The following is a 17,765-nucleotide window of genomic DNA, read 5'->3' on the forward strand; positions in this document are numbered from 1 at the left end:
TCATGCCATGCACTTGTAAACGCTGCGCCACAATCTTTTTGATTTTCCCCTAGGCATGCATTATATATTTTTGACCAGCTTTTTCGATATGGAGCACAAAGAAGTTACTAATAAACGAAAGTCAGGGAAATTTAAACGACAAACATGCAACGGTATGAGTTTGGAGCCAAGCGCGGGTGAAGGCGTGGCGCCACTGTCGTTTTAATTTTTTCCTCTACATGCATTAAATTATTCAACCCGCTATTTCTATGGAGCTCAAAGAAGTTAGGAATAAACGAAAGTCAGGGAAATTTAAATGAAAAACATTCAATGGTGTGAGTTTGGAGCCAAGCGCGGGTGAAGGGTGGCGCCGCTGTCTTTTTAATACTTTCCTCAACGTGCATTATATATTTTTGACCCGCTATTACTATGGAGCACAAAGAAGTTACAAATAAACGAAAGTCAGGGAATTTTAAACGACAAACATGAAACGATATGAATTTGGAGCCAAGTGCAGGTGAAGGCTGATGCCGCTGTCTTTTTATTTTTTTCCTCTGCATGCATTATGTTTTTGACCCGCTATTATGATATGGAGCACAAAGAAGTTAAGAGTAAACGAAAGTCAGGGAAATTTAAACGCCAAACATGAGTGTGGGGCCACACACTCTTAAGTCCTCGAAAAAAAAAAAAAAAACGTGTTAGGCGTGCAAATCAAGTTAATTAATCACACCGTGTGGCTTTAATACCCTCGGGCCAGGTCGGTTTGAACTGGATTTTTTAGGCATAAACTATAGTTTATGCAGTCAGCACATGATTTGATCCATATATAAGGCGCCCCGGATTATAAGGCGCACCGTCGCCTTATAGTGCGTAAAATACGGTAATACCTAAGGGGAATCAGACCTTAACTTCTAATAGTAAATCAATATCATCCCGGGGGCCAGAGAAAACCTTCTTGTGTGCTGGGCCTGACTCGTGGGTTTGTGACTTTGACGTATGTGACCTACATCTCATCCAATGTTATGGGGACAGAAACTTTGTCTACAACTCTGACCTACACTTCATCTACCAACTAAGTGTTTCTTCTGGCTGGGGCTGAGTGTGGGAGGGGGCGAGGGGGAGAGAGAGAGTTCATTAGTTTAAAAGTGTTACAGTCTCATGGCCTGGTGGATAAAGCTGTTCCTGAGTCTGGTGGTGCGGGAGAAGAGGCTCCTTTATCTCTTTCCGGAGGGCAGGAGGCTGAACAGACTGTGTGGAGGGTGACTTGTATCGGTGACAATTGTGATGGCTTTGCGGCTGAGGTGGGTAGTGTAAAGGTCTTGAAGGGAATGGGAGTGGAGCACCAATAATCCTCTCAGCTGTCCTCACGATGTGTTATGGAGCCTTCCTTGTTAATTGTTTAAACAAGTGCTTAAAAAGGACAAATTTTAAAGTACTCCAGTGTTCTGTAGTAAGTACTACCACTCAATTATATCTTTGAAAAAGCATGTTTTTTTTTCCCTATTTTGGGTCATTGACTTACCAACAGAACACTCGGTGGAACAGTGATGAGTACGTGCACCTCACAGTTTTAAAGGGACCCAAAATCGTATCTAGCTGGCTCTGGCTTTCCTGTTTGGAGTTTACATGTTCTTACCAAGGCTGCGTGGGTTTCCTCCAGGCACTTCCTCCCACATTCTAAAAACATGCGTGGCAGCAGCTGTATTAGACACTCTAAATTGTCCTTAGATGGGATTGGGTGCGTGAATGTTTTTTTTTTTCTCTGTGTGCCCTACGATTGGCTTGCAATTACTCAGTGTCTCCCACAAACTCGCATGAAGTCAGCTGGGATAGGCACCAGCAAGGCTGCGACCCCTGTGGTGAGGATAAAAAGCGACTATAGAAATCAACATAACAACCTGCAAGCACGTCCACCTCATATTTAAGGCACCCAAGTTCGAATCCAGCTCGCTTGTGTGGCGTTTTCATGTTCTCCCCGAGTTCTCTCCAGTTACTTTGGCTTCCTATCACTCTACGAAAACATACATGTCAAGTGTGTTAGACAGACTACATTGCCCTTAGGTGTGATAGGGTGCATGAATGGTTGTTTATCTCTGTGTGCCCTGCAATTGGTTGGCAACCAGTTCAGTGTTACCCCCGCATACTGCCCGCCAGCTAGGATAGGCTTCAGCAAGCCCGTGACCCTTGTGAGGATAATCGGCTTTAGAAAATGGATGGATGAATGTCAGCACTGTTCGACAATTAAGGAACACAATTAATCATAAATTGACGAAAATATTCACCCAAAATCAATGAAAACAATTGTGATTAAGACTGCTGTGGTAGGAGGCAATCATTGGTCATCACAAGTGCTCCCTCTAAGCTGCGTGTGTGTGCAATTGCGCACTGCTCACCCATTTTCAGCACACAAGAAAGTTTATGCTGCGCATAAAAACAAAATGTAATACAAACATATTACATGATATCTAATATTAGACCTCATCTAATCTGATTAATTACACCAATAATATTGTTTTCTTGTACCAGTGAGCGATAAGTCTCCAGCCAATGATACAGTAAGTTTCAATTACAGTATTCATCCAACCAAACTCATTGACAGAAACGTTCCCTCCATATACGCCCTGTGCAGGTTAGCTAGCTAACAACAGTGTGGAGTTAAGAGATGCAAATGTTAACCCTTTTTCCTTGTGAAACAAACGAGCAGCGATACGTCCACTCACCAAGCCAAAGTAAAAGAGAAATGCATTTCTTTTAAGTTGGAATGGCTGTCAAAGGATGTGCAAATAGAAAAACAAGCGGTGAAAGTGGGTGAGATTTTTTTTTCTTTTTCACAACTTGTAATATGTTTATTGCCATGGTGACAAGTGCAATATACATTACACTGTCATGTCTAAAACACTAATTGCTCAAGATATAAAAATAAGAATAAAAATAATAATAATAAACTTGTTGAAAACTAACAAAAATAGTTGTGATTTCTTTGGCAACATTGTGTTTTCTTTGGCAACATTGTGTGAGTTGAGACTTCTGGCCACCTGGTTTACTTGTATGCTTGACCAGGTCAAAATAAAATGAATAAAATATAAATTTCCACAGGTCTATCTTCGATTCAATAAAACGATAACTTTATTTCCACAGTAGTTCCATCGAAATAAAAATACTTCAAATAAAAGGCAACAATTATGGCAAAGAAACCTTGTGCTCTAATCTGCAATCAAATTGTCTTTACATCTATACTTAAGTAGCAAAGTAGAAGTACGAAAAAATAAATGGGTGCAAATAGTCATACACTGACAAAAATATTCACAAAAAAAAAAATGTTTTTTCTTCTTCTGATTGCTGTAGTAGAAGGAAATCATGTGGGTACAACCTAACCTAAATTGTCTTCAAACCTATTCTTTTGGAAAAGTAAGACACATTTAAGAGACATACAAAAATAAACACAAATATTCACCAAAAGTAAATGAAATCATTTTTTCTCCCAATAGGACAGAACTGAAGATGATTTCTGTGATAGTAGGTGATGACCTACCATTGCCTTCTACTACAGCTATCAGGATGAGAAAATGGGCTTTATTTATTTTATTTATGTATTTATTTTTTTATTGCATGAAAAAACAAAACAAATATAAAACATTTGATGCTAGCCGATGGTGAGTAGAGTGTCAACACCGAGCCTGGATGTTGGTTGGTGCTGGAAATTGATGTGAATCTTAGTTGGACTGGAGAATCAAATTATTCATTGTATACATCTACTCCTTAATTTCTCGCTACTTCATTTTGTACTGAACGCAGGCTTGTGATGCAAGACATGGGAAGCCCAGAAAATAATACATTACAGTAGTTAAGGCGGCACGTAACAAACGCATGATTCAATGTTGGAAGGTTGAAACATGGCTAACCCGAAACCATTACATAAATTACGAATATGATGAGAAATTATGAACAGTTTACAAAGTTTACAAAGATGAGATTTATTCGGTTTTATTCTGTTTTGCTATAGGTTGCCAAACTGTGCATCTTTTTCACAGAAACATAGAAATTACCAGAATTTGACCCTGAAAATAAGGGTGATTCCAAAACACGGTTGTGTCCTATATTTGGGGAATTAACATATTTTGTTTGTTTGTCATTTTATGTGATAGTTAGTCATGTTGAACTGCTGCTGATAATGTTTGTGACACTGTCGAGTACAATTTTTGTGTTTTTGTATAGTATTGATAATTTCTATAATGGCAAGATAATGGAACAATTATATTATTTAATATTTGTTTTTCATTACATATGAAGCAAAATTCTGAAAGTGTTTGAATTTGTTTAGTTATTTATAATGTTATCTAATTAACCTGTATTGTATACTTATAGATGTCGTGGCTGGGACAGGAAGATGAAATACCAGTCTTTGGAGAGGGCAACAATATTGTTCCTACAATACACGTCAGTGACCTTGCAAGGTTGGACACAAGAGTAATACTCTAGGCTGTCCCTGTCCCTCTGTGGGGCGAACTTTGGAAAATGTTGGCTCTTCTGATTTTGTCAGGCTTCTTTTAAGGTTGCAATTGTTCTTTTAAGACGTTCTTTAGACATTCTGGAAACATTCTAAAACATTGTTTTTCTCGTCACAATCAAAATTTGCCATTTTAAAAAATTCCTTGCCACGCGGAAAACAATTAGGACCGTTTTGGAATGTCTTATGAACATCACAAACTATTGAGATGTTGGACAAACGATGATATGAATACATGAATTCATCAAAACTAGCAAATGTTCTCAGTAGGAAGAGACATTTTTCCTTAATATTTATTTGTCTGGTCTATCTGTTGTTTGATAGATTAAGCTTAATTAAGAGTTGGACAGTTCCATTCTTAAATTTATCAAATTTATTGTCTGTCCGTGCGTTTCATACTTATGCCTTCATCGTGTCACATTCTGTTGGCGTTTGCGGGGTTGTGTTTATTGTGGGGATTCTGTTAATTTCTGTTTTGGGGTTTTGTTGCGTTTTCCTCATGTGTCTGTTTTTCTGTTAATTTCTGTTTTGGGGTCTTGTTGCGTCGTGTGTCTGTTTTAGTGTGGTTAGTTCCACACCTGTCATCCAGTATGTTCCAGGCCCCCGTGCCTCCTCAAATCCACTTTGACTGATGTCACTTTGTGTTCCATTCCAAAGAATTCCATGTCTTCCTGTCACTCTTTTCCCCCGTGAGTTTGGTTTTGTTTTTTATTTCTGTTGTTACTATTTTAGCATGACATGTTTGCGTGTGAATAATAGTCTCTGCGTGTGAATAAAATCCTCTTTTATTTGAGCACCTCATCCCAGCTTGCCTGCATTTTGGATCCACCTTTCCCACACCCCTTACCAAAATGCTGCACAATCATGACAGAATGACCCGACCCAACACCGGATCCCATGGGGAACTCACAGGATCGTGGAAGACGCACTCGCTCCACCCACATAAGCCATCAGCCTGTCTGCCAACCCTGTTTTCTCCATGTAAGCCCTCCATCTGTTCTTTCCTTTTGTTTTCATCCAAGACTTTCTCTTAATTGGCTCTGTAATTTTCCTCTGCGCTTCCCTCTTCCGCATCCCCCTCGTGTCGGCCCAAGCTTCCATATCCCACTATTCTGCCCCCTCTCATCTTTAGAAATTCAAATTTTTACGTCCTCGAAGACTATTCACCCTTCGCATTTCCATCTGAGCAGCCTTTTTCACCTGCACGTCCTCCTCAATATCCATTAGACTCTGACTATTCAGATTTCAAAGATCGTTCTCCTTTTGTTAAATTTCATTCTCGTTCCGGTTCAGTTTATTTCTGTTTATCGATTTTGATGGTTCCTTTTACCAGGACCGTGAGCCTTACTGTGGAACCCGGTTAGCTTACTGCCCCTCACAGGGTGGCTGGCAGGGGCACCTCAGTAGATCACCCATTATCTCACCACAATCCACCTTTCCCGTTTTCCTCACCCTGTCTTGAGTCACCACCACCATGTGCAAGCACCCCTGTTCCAAGCACCAAACCCAGCAGGCAGGAGGTCCCTGTCCCTGCCCCAAGGCAGCGTGTGCCTCTGTCCCTGTGCCAAGGTGGCAGTATCCTGCACCAATGCTGCTGTGCGTCCCTGTTCCCGCGACAAGGTAGCTGTTAACCTCCTGCGGCAAGCAGCAGCTCTGCCCCCGTCCCACAGTCCTTGCCAAGGCGGCCTGTATTCTCCAGCTTACTCGACCTCCAGTCAGGACCCTGCAGCTGCTTCCTTATCAGGTCAGTGCCAAGCGTCTCACCTCTGTCCCTGTCTCCTGCCAGTGACCAACTGCCACCTCCCGAGTCCCCAGCCAAGGCATGACTCAGCCAAAGCGCTTCTACGCACACCTTCCATGCCTCCAGTCAAAATGCGTCCGCACACGACTCCGATCCCATCCGATGGCATTAAGAACCTATCTTCCAAGTTAACAGTCATCACTCTGCGGCCGACTTTCAAGCCTCCAGTCGGCGCCTCGCACACAACGCCTTAGACTCCAGTCAGCAGCCAGCAGTCACCTTTGTCTCAGGTCAGTGTCCAGAAATCACCTTGGTCTCTGGACCAAGTGGTCATCTACCTCCAGTCTTCCGCAGCCGCTGTCTGACTCACCAAGTCAAGTTGCTTCAGCCATCTTTTGAGTCTCCAGTCAGGACGCTGCAACCGATCTCAGAGTCTCCAGTAATGGCACAGCAGACACTCTCTGAAGCCTTGGTTGAGCCGCTCCAGCTACCCTCCGAGTCCCTGGTCAAGCCACTCCAGCCACCTTCAGACTCATTAGATGAACTGCTCCAGTTATACTCCCTAGTCCCGCTGCAGCAGTCTCCTGAGCGTTGGAGCAGTATCCCGAGACGCCAGTCCCGGCGATGTAGCGGTCTCCTAAGCCACCAAGCCCCGGCGCTGCAGCAGTCTACCGAGCTGCCAATCACGACACCACAGCAGGCCCCCAAGCCACCAGTCGATGCTCCACGGCAGCCGGCGCCAGAGCCACCAGTTGGACACCTACAGTTGCCTCAGTCTCAGATCAGTCTAATGAACTCACCGCTGTCTGTGACATGGCCACACCGGACGTTGTGGCAGGGACATTTTTTTTTCTATTTTTGCCAGGCCCCCTTCTGCCCCCCCCCCTCCCCCCTTTCCGCATGAGTCTTTGGTTTTGAGTTTACCTTTGTGGGACGTCTGTGATTCACCCCTCGAGGGTGAGTTATGTCACGTTCCGTTGGTGTGGGGTTATGCATTTATTATGGGGATTCTGTTTGTTCCTGTTTTGGTGTATTTTTGCGTTTCCTTCGTGTCTGTCTGTTTTAGTGTGATTTGTTCCACCTGTCGTCCAGTGTGTTCCAGCCTCCGTGTCTTCCCCTGCCTCTTGTTCCATCCAGCTAATTCGTTTTTGCCCAATCATTGTCAGTTGATTTATATTCGATGTTCGCACGTTTGAATGACTTGTCGGGTCACTTTCAAACCTTGTTGTTTTTGAGATATGATATCACTTTGTGTTCCACTTTCAAGATGTACATGCCTCCCTGTCGCTGTTTTTCCCTATGAGTTTGCTTTTGGTTTTTATTTCTATTGTTACTTTTGGATCTTGAGTTGTCTGCATGATGCCTAATCTCTGTGTGTGAGTAAAATCCTCTTTGTTGAGCACCTCATCTTAGCTTTTATGCATTTTGGATCAACCCTTCCCACACCCCTCACCAACATGCTGCAATCTGACACAGTAGTGTCTGACTTGAATAAATACTCCTCAGAAGCACATGTACGCATTATAGGGGCATACACCTGAATTGTGTATAACACAGGCTTTTCTACCAAGTTGTATTAAGTCTACCAAGAGCAGGCAAGCTTTAACAAGGTTGTATGCTAAACATAATTTTATTTATTTGAATATGTTGCATAGTGAGAAAACTATATTGCAGCCAAGGAAACTGCATTGGAGCAATTCATCCACACAGCAGGTCAGACCAATGAGCAGTCAGACAACATATGACTCAACAATGTCACTTTATTCCTCTTACAAATTCCACTGCCGAACATGGCAACTCCAAGGCACTCAACTGAATAGTTTCTCTCTCAATGTCATCGTTTCTCACGGCAACTGCCGCAATCGCCCACTAATACAACATAAACAAGTCTAATACGCGCCCCCTCGTAGGACCCATTAAGCTGCCTAGCAACATGCCTGCCACAACCAGTGTGCAAATATGGACCTCCCCAAGTATACACATGCATGAACTAACTCTACCTTATGCACTCCCAATCTAGCGACAACAAGGATTTTATAAATGAATATAAATGAAATATGACAAAAGCATATTAAAAATGAAAAACAGGCATCAATAAAATGTTTGCACTCATCAAAACGGTTGTCTCTCGAAATACTTAATAAACACAAAATCCATCTATCCATTTTCTTCCGCTTATCTGGGGTCGGGTCGCGGGGGTAGCAACCTCAGCAGAGAAGCCCAGACTTCCCACTCCCCGGCCACTTGATCCAGCTCTGCTGGGTGGATCCCCAGGTGTTACTAAGCCAGCCGAGAGACACAGTCCCTCCAGCGTGTCCTGGGTCGTCCCGGGGCCTCCTTCTGGTGGAACATCCCAAGAATCCCTCACCAGGGAGGTAGCTCCAAGGGAGAGCCCGGACACTCTGTGGAGGAAACACATTTCAGCTGCTTAAATCCAGGATCTCGTTTGTTCGATCACAACCCACAGTTTGTGACCATAGATGAGGGCAGGAATGTAGATCGACTGGTAGATGGAGAGCTTTGTGCTTTGGCCGAGCTCTCTCTTCATCACGACAGACCGGTACAGAATCCGTATGACAGCAGACGCTTCACAGATCTGCATGTTGATCTCACGTTCCATCCTACTCGTGTACAAGACCCCAAGATACTTGAACTACTCTACTTAGGGGCAGAACCTATTCTCCATCCTAGTGAGGCCCTGCTCCCTTTTCTGACTGAGGACCATGGTCTCAGATGTGGAGGTGCTGATCTTCATCCCAACTGCTTCACACTCGGCTGTGAACCGCTCTAGTGAGGGTTGGATGTCACGGTCTGAAGAAGCCAACAGCACCACATCGTCTGCAAATAGCAGAGATGTGCCCCCTACTCCGAAGCACCCCCTACAGAGCTGTATGGGCAAACTCCCATGTATCGTCAAGGATTCTACTGAGGGTGTAGAGCTGGTCCACTGTTCCAAGGCCCGTACGAAAACCACATTATTCCTCCTTAATCCAAGGTTTGACTTCCAGATGGACCCTCCTCTCCAGCACCCCTGAATACACTTTACCGGGGAGGCTGAGGAGGTTGATCCCTCTATAGTAGGAACACACCCTCTGATCCCCCTTCTTAAAAAGGGGGATCAGTCTGCCAATCCAGGGGTGCTGTCCCTGATATGCCGCGATGTTGCAGAGGCGTGTCAGCCAGGCCAGCCCTACAACATTCAGAGCCTTCAGAAACTCCGGGCGGATCTCATCCAACCCCCGGGCCTTTTGACCCTCAGTGACAGCCCCAGAGATGAAAGAGCCCACCTCGGAGCCTCCAGACTCAATGTCTCCTGCGACGTGGGAAAATTCTGCTGCAGATCGGTGTTGAAACTCCTTCTGAAGGGGGAACTCTGCCCGACGTTCCCAGCAGACCCTCATGATATGTTTGGGCCTGCCAGGCATCCTATCCCATCATCGGATCCAACACACCACCAGGTGGTAATCAGTTGACAGCTTCACCCCGCTCTTCACCTAAGTGTCCAAAACATGCGGCCGCAAATCCGATGATACGACCACAAAGTCTATCATCAAACTGAGGCCGAGGGTGTCCTGGTGCCAAGTGCACATATGGACACCCGTATGTTTCAACATGGTGTTCATTATTGACAATCCGTGACGAGCAGAGAAGTCCAATAACAAAGCACCATTTGAGTTCAGATCGGGTAGGCCGTTCCTCCCAATCACACCCCTTCATATCTCAATGTCATATGTGAGAATCGAAGTCCCCCAGCAGAACAGGGCAGTTCCCTCACGCCCAAAAACAGAGAGAGGCTTCCCTCTCATCCCCTGGGGTAAACCCCAATGTAAAGGCGCTGAGCTAGGGGGCAATAAGTATGCCCACACTTGCTCTGCGCCTCTCACCTGGGCAACTCCAGAGTGGAAAAGAGTCCAACCCCTCTTGAGAGGACTGATACTGGTCACCGCATCATTAAGGGTCGATGGACCATGCTTAGTCCGGTCCCTCACCTAGGACCTGTTTGCCATGGTTAACCCTGCCAATGGTATAAAGACAATTTAACTCCTAGGAACATTAGGACGTCACCACTCCTCCACCACAAAAAGGTGACGGCCCACAGAGGGGTAAACACAAAATCCACTTGTTTTCCTCAAGAAGACTTCACTGACTTGCTTGTACATTTTGTCTGTGCATTTCAGTTCCAAGAAATTATTTTATATCATATGGTTTAATTTGCTTTAAAAAAGCCTGAAGAGAAGCCTGGAGAATGACAGCTCTAACAGAAGCACAGGACACAGGGATTGTCACAGCCAAATGGCCAAGTTTGCTTAACCTGCATAATGCTGCCTCCCATGCCGAGTATCCAATCACATCATGGACATGTCACGTTGAACATGAGGGTATGTAGATGGCCTTAAAGTAGCCACCTTGTGAACTGGTTGGCTATTGCAACTGTCTATTAACTCTATGCGCCCGTTCACTCACAGTGCACAGACGCTCACAACTGTTGATCGTGAAGGCCTCGGGCAGATTTCATACAACCTGGCCTGACTGTAATAATAAGAAAGAGAGAAAGCACGTGTTGCGGCTACCAGATCCTATTGTTTGTTTAGCGCCGCTGTAGGCTAAGGAGGGGAAATCTATTTGTCTTACGCGCTTGGAATGACGACACGTCCACACACTTGCTCCATTTCTTCCGGTTTATTGCTCGCCATATCACTGGTGACTCCAATAGTCACCTTTTGACTCCAATAGTCTTTCTGATGCCAGGTCGGGTAATTTCTGGGGTTTAACAGAGTTTTGTTAGTTAATGCGACGTGCGGTGTGCAGTACGCCGTGCGGCGTGCGGTAAACAAAAGGATAGCCTTCCCCAACCTCACCCCACGCCAAACTGAACAAAGGTGCAGGTGACAGGTGAGCACTAATTAAAGGCTTCCAATTGCGCACCACACACACCCAGCGCCACACCCACGTCCACCATAACCAATAAACAAAAAACTCAAATGTAAAGTGAACCAATATAAAAGAAAACATTATGGCTCCTACAGCACGTATCTGAGGAGAACGAGACAGGACCACAAAGGCTGCAGTACTGCCACGCTCTGAGGCCCTTCCCTCGTTCCCCTTGTTTGATTATTTTAGAAATCCCTAGGTTACATGAAGGTTCCAGCCCTAAAGGGTAGAAATGCAGTCAATCTGCCCTGCGCTCCTGCAATTTATTGGTCTCACCTCTCCCACGTCCTGCACCTCCTCACGTTGCCATACTCCGCCATGACATCTATGGTATAAAATAAGATCAAACAAAAAATGTAGAACAAGGTATGTTGTCATTTCATATTCCAAGATATTATTTTATTATGCTCATTAACATTATATTTTTAAACTTTTACCTAAATGAAAACTATTGATATTTACCAGTACATTTATGATAAATAAGATATAAATATGAACTTTTTCAAGTGAGCAGCTTAATTGCTCATACGAGTAAAGGTAAGGGGAAAGTGTCAGTATTGTCAGTCACAATTGTTTGTAACATTCTTTAGTACAGTAGAGACAGTATTTTGATTCATTTGCATGCATGTGAGTAATTGATTTGAATTAATTTGGAGTTTGCATACATTGTTTTGTATTGATTACTATGTTTTATGTTCTGTATGAGTAATTTTACTAGGTCAGCTCTTGTTTTTCAATATTTCATTCCTTAACAGCGAAGTGACATAATGTCCTTACTGGGACGAGTATAAACTTAGTCTGAACTAGACAGCAAGCTAAACACTGAAATGATGACGCAAGACATCCTAATAGTACTTTGTTGCTTTGAATGCACATCTTGGCATCAACATCAACAGAGTGAAAAATGAAGGAGGTAAACTCAAATCAGCCATGTTCTTTCATTTAAAGCAAACAGATCCCATTACCCTCCCCTCTGGCTTCTTTAAAATATGCCACTATATGTATATATGACCTGTCCAAAAATGGGTTGAGTTTGAGAATAGGACTGTTCTTTGGCAGACTTCTTGCCTTTTTCAATGCAGTTACTTTTTATAGGTAGCATTCTTGTTGTACTGCATGCATGATCAAGCGCTCTGCTTTGTCCATTTCTGAAGGCGAGACAGTAATGCCAGCCAGTACAACTGTCGCTGTTTTTGTTGGCGAAACATTGAGCAATAAGAATGAGTCTAGCGATATGTATGTGACAGCTGAGATTGCTTGGACTGACGCATCTGAGAAAACACAGCTTTATTGTCTTGGCTTGTGTAATTGGAAACGAGACATATCTTCGTGGAATTCAGTTCCTGCAGTTTCTTGAGTACTGAAAGTGATTCCTGCCATCTTCTCCATTCTTCATACTTTGTTTGAGGCAGAGGGGCATCCCACTCAACATTTTCAGTCATAATGCCCCTTAGTATCATTCTTCCCTTTATCGTGATCGGTGCTAGGAAGTACAAAGAGTCAAACTGTTCACTGCGGACAGCACACCATGTCTGGTGAATGGTTTAGAATTCTCAGGGACATTGGAGTTAAAGGTGTCAGTCATAATGTTCCAGATAACACCTGAGCTGCGTTGTACAGGAAGGTCATCCATGAACTGGTCCGAGTCTATAATGTCCTTGGCTCTGTCTTCAACTGAGAAGTGATTGATAACATCCACACTGTTTGACACAATCTTGTGTAATCGTAGATTGGAGGTGGCTAGCATCTCTTGAAGCTGGTCGACCAATTTAGTAGCCTCCGTTTCAGATGTGATTGACAACACAGCATCATCCATGTAGAAATGTCTCTCCCACTAGTTGAGTTATTTGGCTGTTGTAAAACGGCTCCATCTCCTTTGCTGCTCTCCTAAGTCCATATATGGCGATTGCAGGGAATGGGCTGTTTCCAGATATGTGGACTCATGTGGTATTCGACCACCTCGTTTTCCGGATTGTTGTCATGATACCACAGAAAAACGGAGCATGTCTCTGCAGTCTTCTCGAACCACGAAGCAGTGAAACATCTGCTCTTTGAGAGCTAGCACTCCTATGGGTCCTGTCCTGCATCTCATTAGGACTCCCAGAAGGCTGTTGTTGAGGTCTGAACCTTGCAGTAGAATGTTGTTAAGGGAGACACCATCATATTTTTTCGGATGAATCAAACATTTGGCTTGGTTTTGTGGATGATACACTCCGAAGGTTGGTAATTACCATCGCTCTTTTCCCTCTTCGAGTGGTGGTGCAAGCTCAGCATGATGATTATCAAACAGCCTTTGCATGAACTCTTTTTTTCATCTCAGATTTTGTTTTTTGTTCATTCTGCTCCAGTGAGGCAAAACATTTCATGGCGTGTACTCTGTTGTCAGGAAGCTTGCGACGAGGATGTCTGAATGGCAGGAATGGGACCCAACTATTAGAATCATATTGGAAAAAGCTTTTTTCCATTATTTCCAAAAAGAGCTTGTCTTCAATAGAGGGCGCGTAGAAGGTAGATCGTAGATGGTTCTTAAGAAGGTTGATGAAGTGTCAGATTTGTCTTCGTGGAAGTCTTTTTTTTTTATTTTGTTCTCACACTCTGAAAATGTGGATGGTCTTCCATTGTCAAGTGCACATGTTTTCATGTTACTCACTGTTGGAGGGCTGTGCATGCCATTAATGGTCGAGCTTTTGTGCGAACGGTTCATTGTTCAGTCCATTTATCTGTTAACGCACATTGTGCACGCTGAGCAGATCTCTTCCAATCAATATAAGAATCTCAGCATTGGGTTAGAGAGGAGGGATTTCTGATGCTATTACCTTCAGATGCGCATGACGGTAGGCTGCTTGAGGTGTTGGAATCTCTGTCCTATTGTTAGGGATATTGTCAGATTCAATCAACGTTGTAAGCTGTAAACAGATGTTCCTGTCCTCTTCTTCCATAAGCCTTAGTAGCACCCATAAAAGTTATGTTATAAGGGGCTTCAGTCCCATGGACATCAAACATGTCGAAAAAGTCACTTCTGGCCAATGAGAGGTTGCTCTGGTCATCCAAAACTGCATACAGTTTTGACCAGAGGGGTACACATTAATTAGATAAATCTTGGAGCATGATTTACCACTCCTCCCCGCTGTCCTCTGTGCACGGGGGTAGACTGAGATGGAGCTTGAACAGAGTTGTTGCTGGAGGGATGCATGGCAGCAATGTGTCTTTCACTTGCACATTCCAAACATTTGATCGGAGCTTGACAGTTCTTTGCATGGTGGCTTGTAGAAGCACAACACCTATAGCATATCATGTATTCCTTGAGGACTTTTTTGCGATCATCCAGAGTCATCCAGAGTAGCAAATTCAGCTGACATGAAGTGATGTAAGAGAGAAACAGATTCATTGGTCGAAGGTACATACTGACTGAAGTTAGATGACTACTGTTATTTATAGTCTTCTGTCCTTTTCAGTGTTTGCGTGGCTAAGGGTTCCAGATTTGCTGGCTCTTGATAGCTTTCTGTATCTGTCTGCTGCTGCTGCCTCTAGCACAGCTGCTTTTGGATTAGCTGCTTTAACTTCCTTCTGCAGATTAAGTGAATGTAACAAAGCTTCAAGTTTTGCCTTTTCAATTTGAATGCTAATCCCTTCGTCCAAAAACTGTAATTTAGCTTTAGCATCCTCTGCCTTTGCTCTAGCTTTGGCTGCAGCAATGCTAGCTGTGGAGCTTGCACATGTGTGTGAGCCTTTGGAACAATCAGTAGCCTACTGAACGTGACGCAAACATGTCTTTAGTTGCTTGATATGACTCTGCATCACTTGCCTTTTGTGATTTATCTTTATTATCCATGGTTCACAAGTTGTCCTTTTTCCTTGTGTCTTCTGCATGGAGCGTCTTATTACTGTCCTGGCTTCGCTGAGCACTGTAGTGTTGACAATAACCCAGCTTTTCAGGTCGTTAAACACTTTGCATGGGCTGCATCCGAAATAATGTTTTGGAGATGATTTAGTTTAACGGTTACGCAGCGGTCCGCAACATAAATCTAAGGCGTTGACCGGTCCGTGGTGATAAAAAGGTTGGGGACCGCTGCTTTAGCAGATTTTAATGAGATACGTGTAAAAAGACGATGTCGTTCTGCCCTTAGCCCAAAGGAAAAACAAGGAACAATGCTGAGCACATAACGACTACAGAGCTGCTTATTTCTAGCAAATTCTGTGCTGTATTAATTTTCACCACTAGATGGGATCATTGAAGAACATTTAAAGCAAACAGATCCCATTACATTCAATAGCACACACTCACTGCGGGTGTTAAAGAGAAACGTAAATTAACTGGCAATTCGACAGCAATTACCTTATAAATCACTTAAGCTTTTAAATATGATCTTAACAATTTAACAAAAAACATTATGCATACAGGCGTTGACCCTGTAGGAGTTGAATACGCGTCTCAATTGGCATGGATTCGATCATGATCTTTTCTCCAGTTGTGTAACTTCCAAGGCTCCAAAGCTCAACAAGCTTCCTGTTTGCGCAGTTTGCGGCAAAATAAGAGCATAACAAGGCAGAACAGAAACATTTAAACTCGCAACTGTGGGAAAGAGACAAGACTGCATTCAAACAGCACAAGCTTGACAATCTTAGAGGCTGCGTGGTGACGTCATAAAACAACGCTTAGGATGGAGCTGACAAAAAGTGTATTGATTTCTGTTTTATTTAAAGATCGATTCAATTACCTTTTGTATAGATTTAAATCACAGTAGATGACGATCGTGATTCCGAATAAAATCAATTTTTTTGGCACACCCCTAGAAGTTACTGCAAACATATGAGGATGCTTGTGCAAAACGGTTAGTGCAAAATATTATTTATTTAGCAGGTTTCCTGCACTCTGCAGGGTTTGTAAGGTGCATGTGTGCATGCGGTGAAGTGACTGGTGATAAGGCAGATCGTTGTGTGAGGGATTTGGGATTTGTTCAGAATCTTAATGGCCTGTGGGTAGAAACTGTTTGCCAGCTTGGCAGTCCTGGCCATCAGGGTCCTGTAGTGTCTGTCTAATGGCAGCAATTCAAACAGGTTCTATTGTGGGTGAGTGTTGTCCATGATGTGTTTGCGTGTCCTCCACAGAACCCTGGTGTGGTAAATGTCCTGTAGTGAGGGGAAGGCTGCTCCACAGATGCACTGTGAGGTCTTGATCACATGCTGGAGAACTTTCTTGTCTTGTGAAGTCTATAGAAGTCGTAGAGAATGTTTACTGGCATGCCAAATTTCTTGGGACTTCTTGATGATCTGTTGTGGGACCAGGTGAGATCCTTATTGATGTAGGTGCCGAGGAATTTGAAGGCTTTCACCTCTCCACCATTGATGAATAGTGGTGGTTTGTGCTGCTCCAGTTGCCGCCTTGGGTTTAAGATGAGTTCTTTGGTCTTGTCTGTGTTAAGGTGGAGATTGTTGCTGTCACACCAGGCCACAAGGTCTGCCTCTTTTCTATATGCTGTCTTGACCCCACCAGTGATGACTGTAGTGTCATCTGCTTACTAAATCATGCTGTTGTTTAGTGAGATGACACAGTCACAGGTGAAGAGTGTGTAAAGCAAGGGGCTCAGCACACAGCCCTGGGGTGTCCCTGTGCTTACAGTTCTGGTGCTAGATGTGCTTTTGTTGACTGACTAATTGGGGTCTGCTTGTGAGAACGTTCAACGCCCAGTTGCAGAGGCGGGGTCCCAGACTGAGTGTAAGGAGTTTGTCAGTTTGTCAGGGATGACTGCTGAGCTGCAATCGACGGAGAGCATTCTTACATATGTGTCCTTGCCCTCTAAGTGCTGTGTGGAAGGCAGTGTTGATAGCATCATTCGTGGACTGGTTCTGAAGATATACAAACTGTAGAGGGTCCACGGTCTCTGGAATGTGGTGTTTTTGATATGAGTCATAACAATCCTTTCAAAACACAACATTGTGTTTGGGATGAGCGCTATGGGATTGTAGTCATTCAGGCAGGTCACAGTGCGTTGCTTAGGGACAGGCACTATTGTGGTGACCTTGAAGCAGGTGGGGACAGAGGCTTATTCAAGGAACAGGTTAAAAATGTCTACAAACACATCAGCTTGCTCTGACGAGCAAACCCTGAGTGCACGGCTGGGGATGTTATCTGAACTGGCTGCTTTCTGTGGGTTTGTTCAGCTCAGAACCTTCAGCGGGTGTCACCATGAGAGTAGGGTCCTGTGCACACTCCACGCCTAGCATCCTTTTCTGCTGATTAGGATTTTTAGTTTCAAAGCAGGTGTAGAACTCATTCAGCTCATCTGGCAGTGTGGCTTGCCTGGATATGACTGCACTGCTCCTCTGTCGATAGTCCGTGATGTGTTGAAGTCCTTCCCACATGCGTCGAGGGTCCGCAGTGGAGTAATCACCCTTGAGCTTCTGCTACTATCTCTTGGCCTCTCTGATGGTTCTTCTCATATCTGGCCTTTTTGTAGTCCGCAGCTGTGCCTGAAAAAACAGCAGATGCATGATTGATTGTGAGTGGTTACAAAACCGTGTTTATAGTACATTTTACTGCTTAATTCAAAGTTGAAAGGGTTAGCCATGGGTCCCAAGATTGCTAGTGATGTTAAAGAGAGAAGA

The 17,765-nt window shown here is 43.9% G+C and overlaps 1 protein-coding gene across 7 annotated transcripts in view; it reads left to right on the plus strand.

Annotated features, from left to right (window-relative positions):
* The window catches only part of ak7b (adenylate kinase 7b), a 154,149-nt gene that overhangs the window by 55,482 nt on the left and 80,902 nt on the right, over window positions 1–17,765 (plus strand). For all 7 annotated transcript variants that reach the window (XM_088432441.1, XM_088432439.1, XM_088432442.1 and 4 more), the window contains one exon: window positions 4,345–4,433. In XM_088432441.1, coding sequence (XP_088288567.1) covers window positions 4,345–4,433 — 89 coding nt within the window. The remainder of the gene's footprint in view (window positions 1–4,344; window positions 4,434–17,765) is intronic.

Source organism: Hippichthys cyanospilos, chromosome 14, assembly GCF_059441005.1.
Source record: "Hippichthys cyanospilos isolate Australia breed blue-spotted pipefish chromosome 14, RoL_Hcya_1.0, whole genome shotgun sequence".
NCBI classification, from domain to species: domain Eukaryota; kingdom Metazoa; phylum Chordata; class Actinopteri; order Syngnathiformes; family Syngnathidae; genus Hippichthys; species Hippichthys cyanospilos.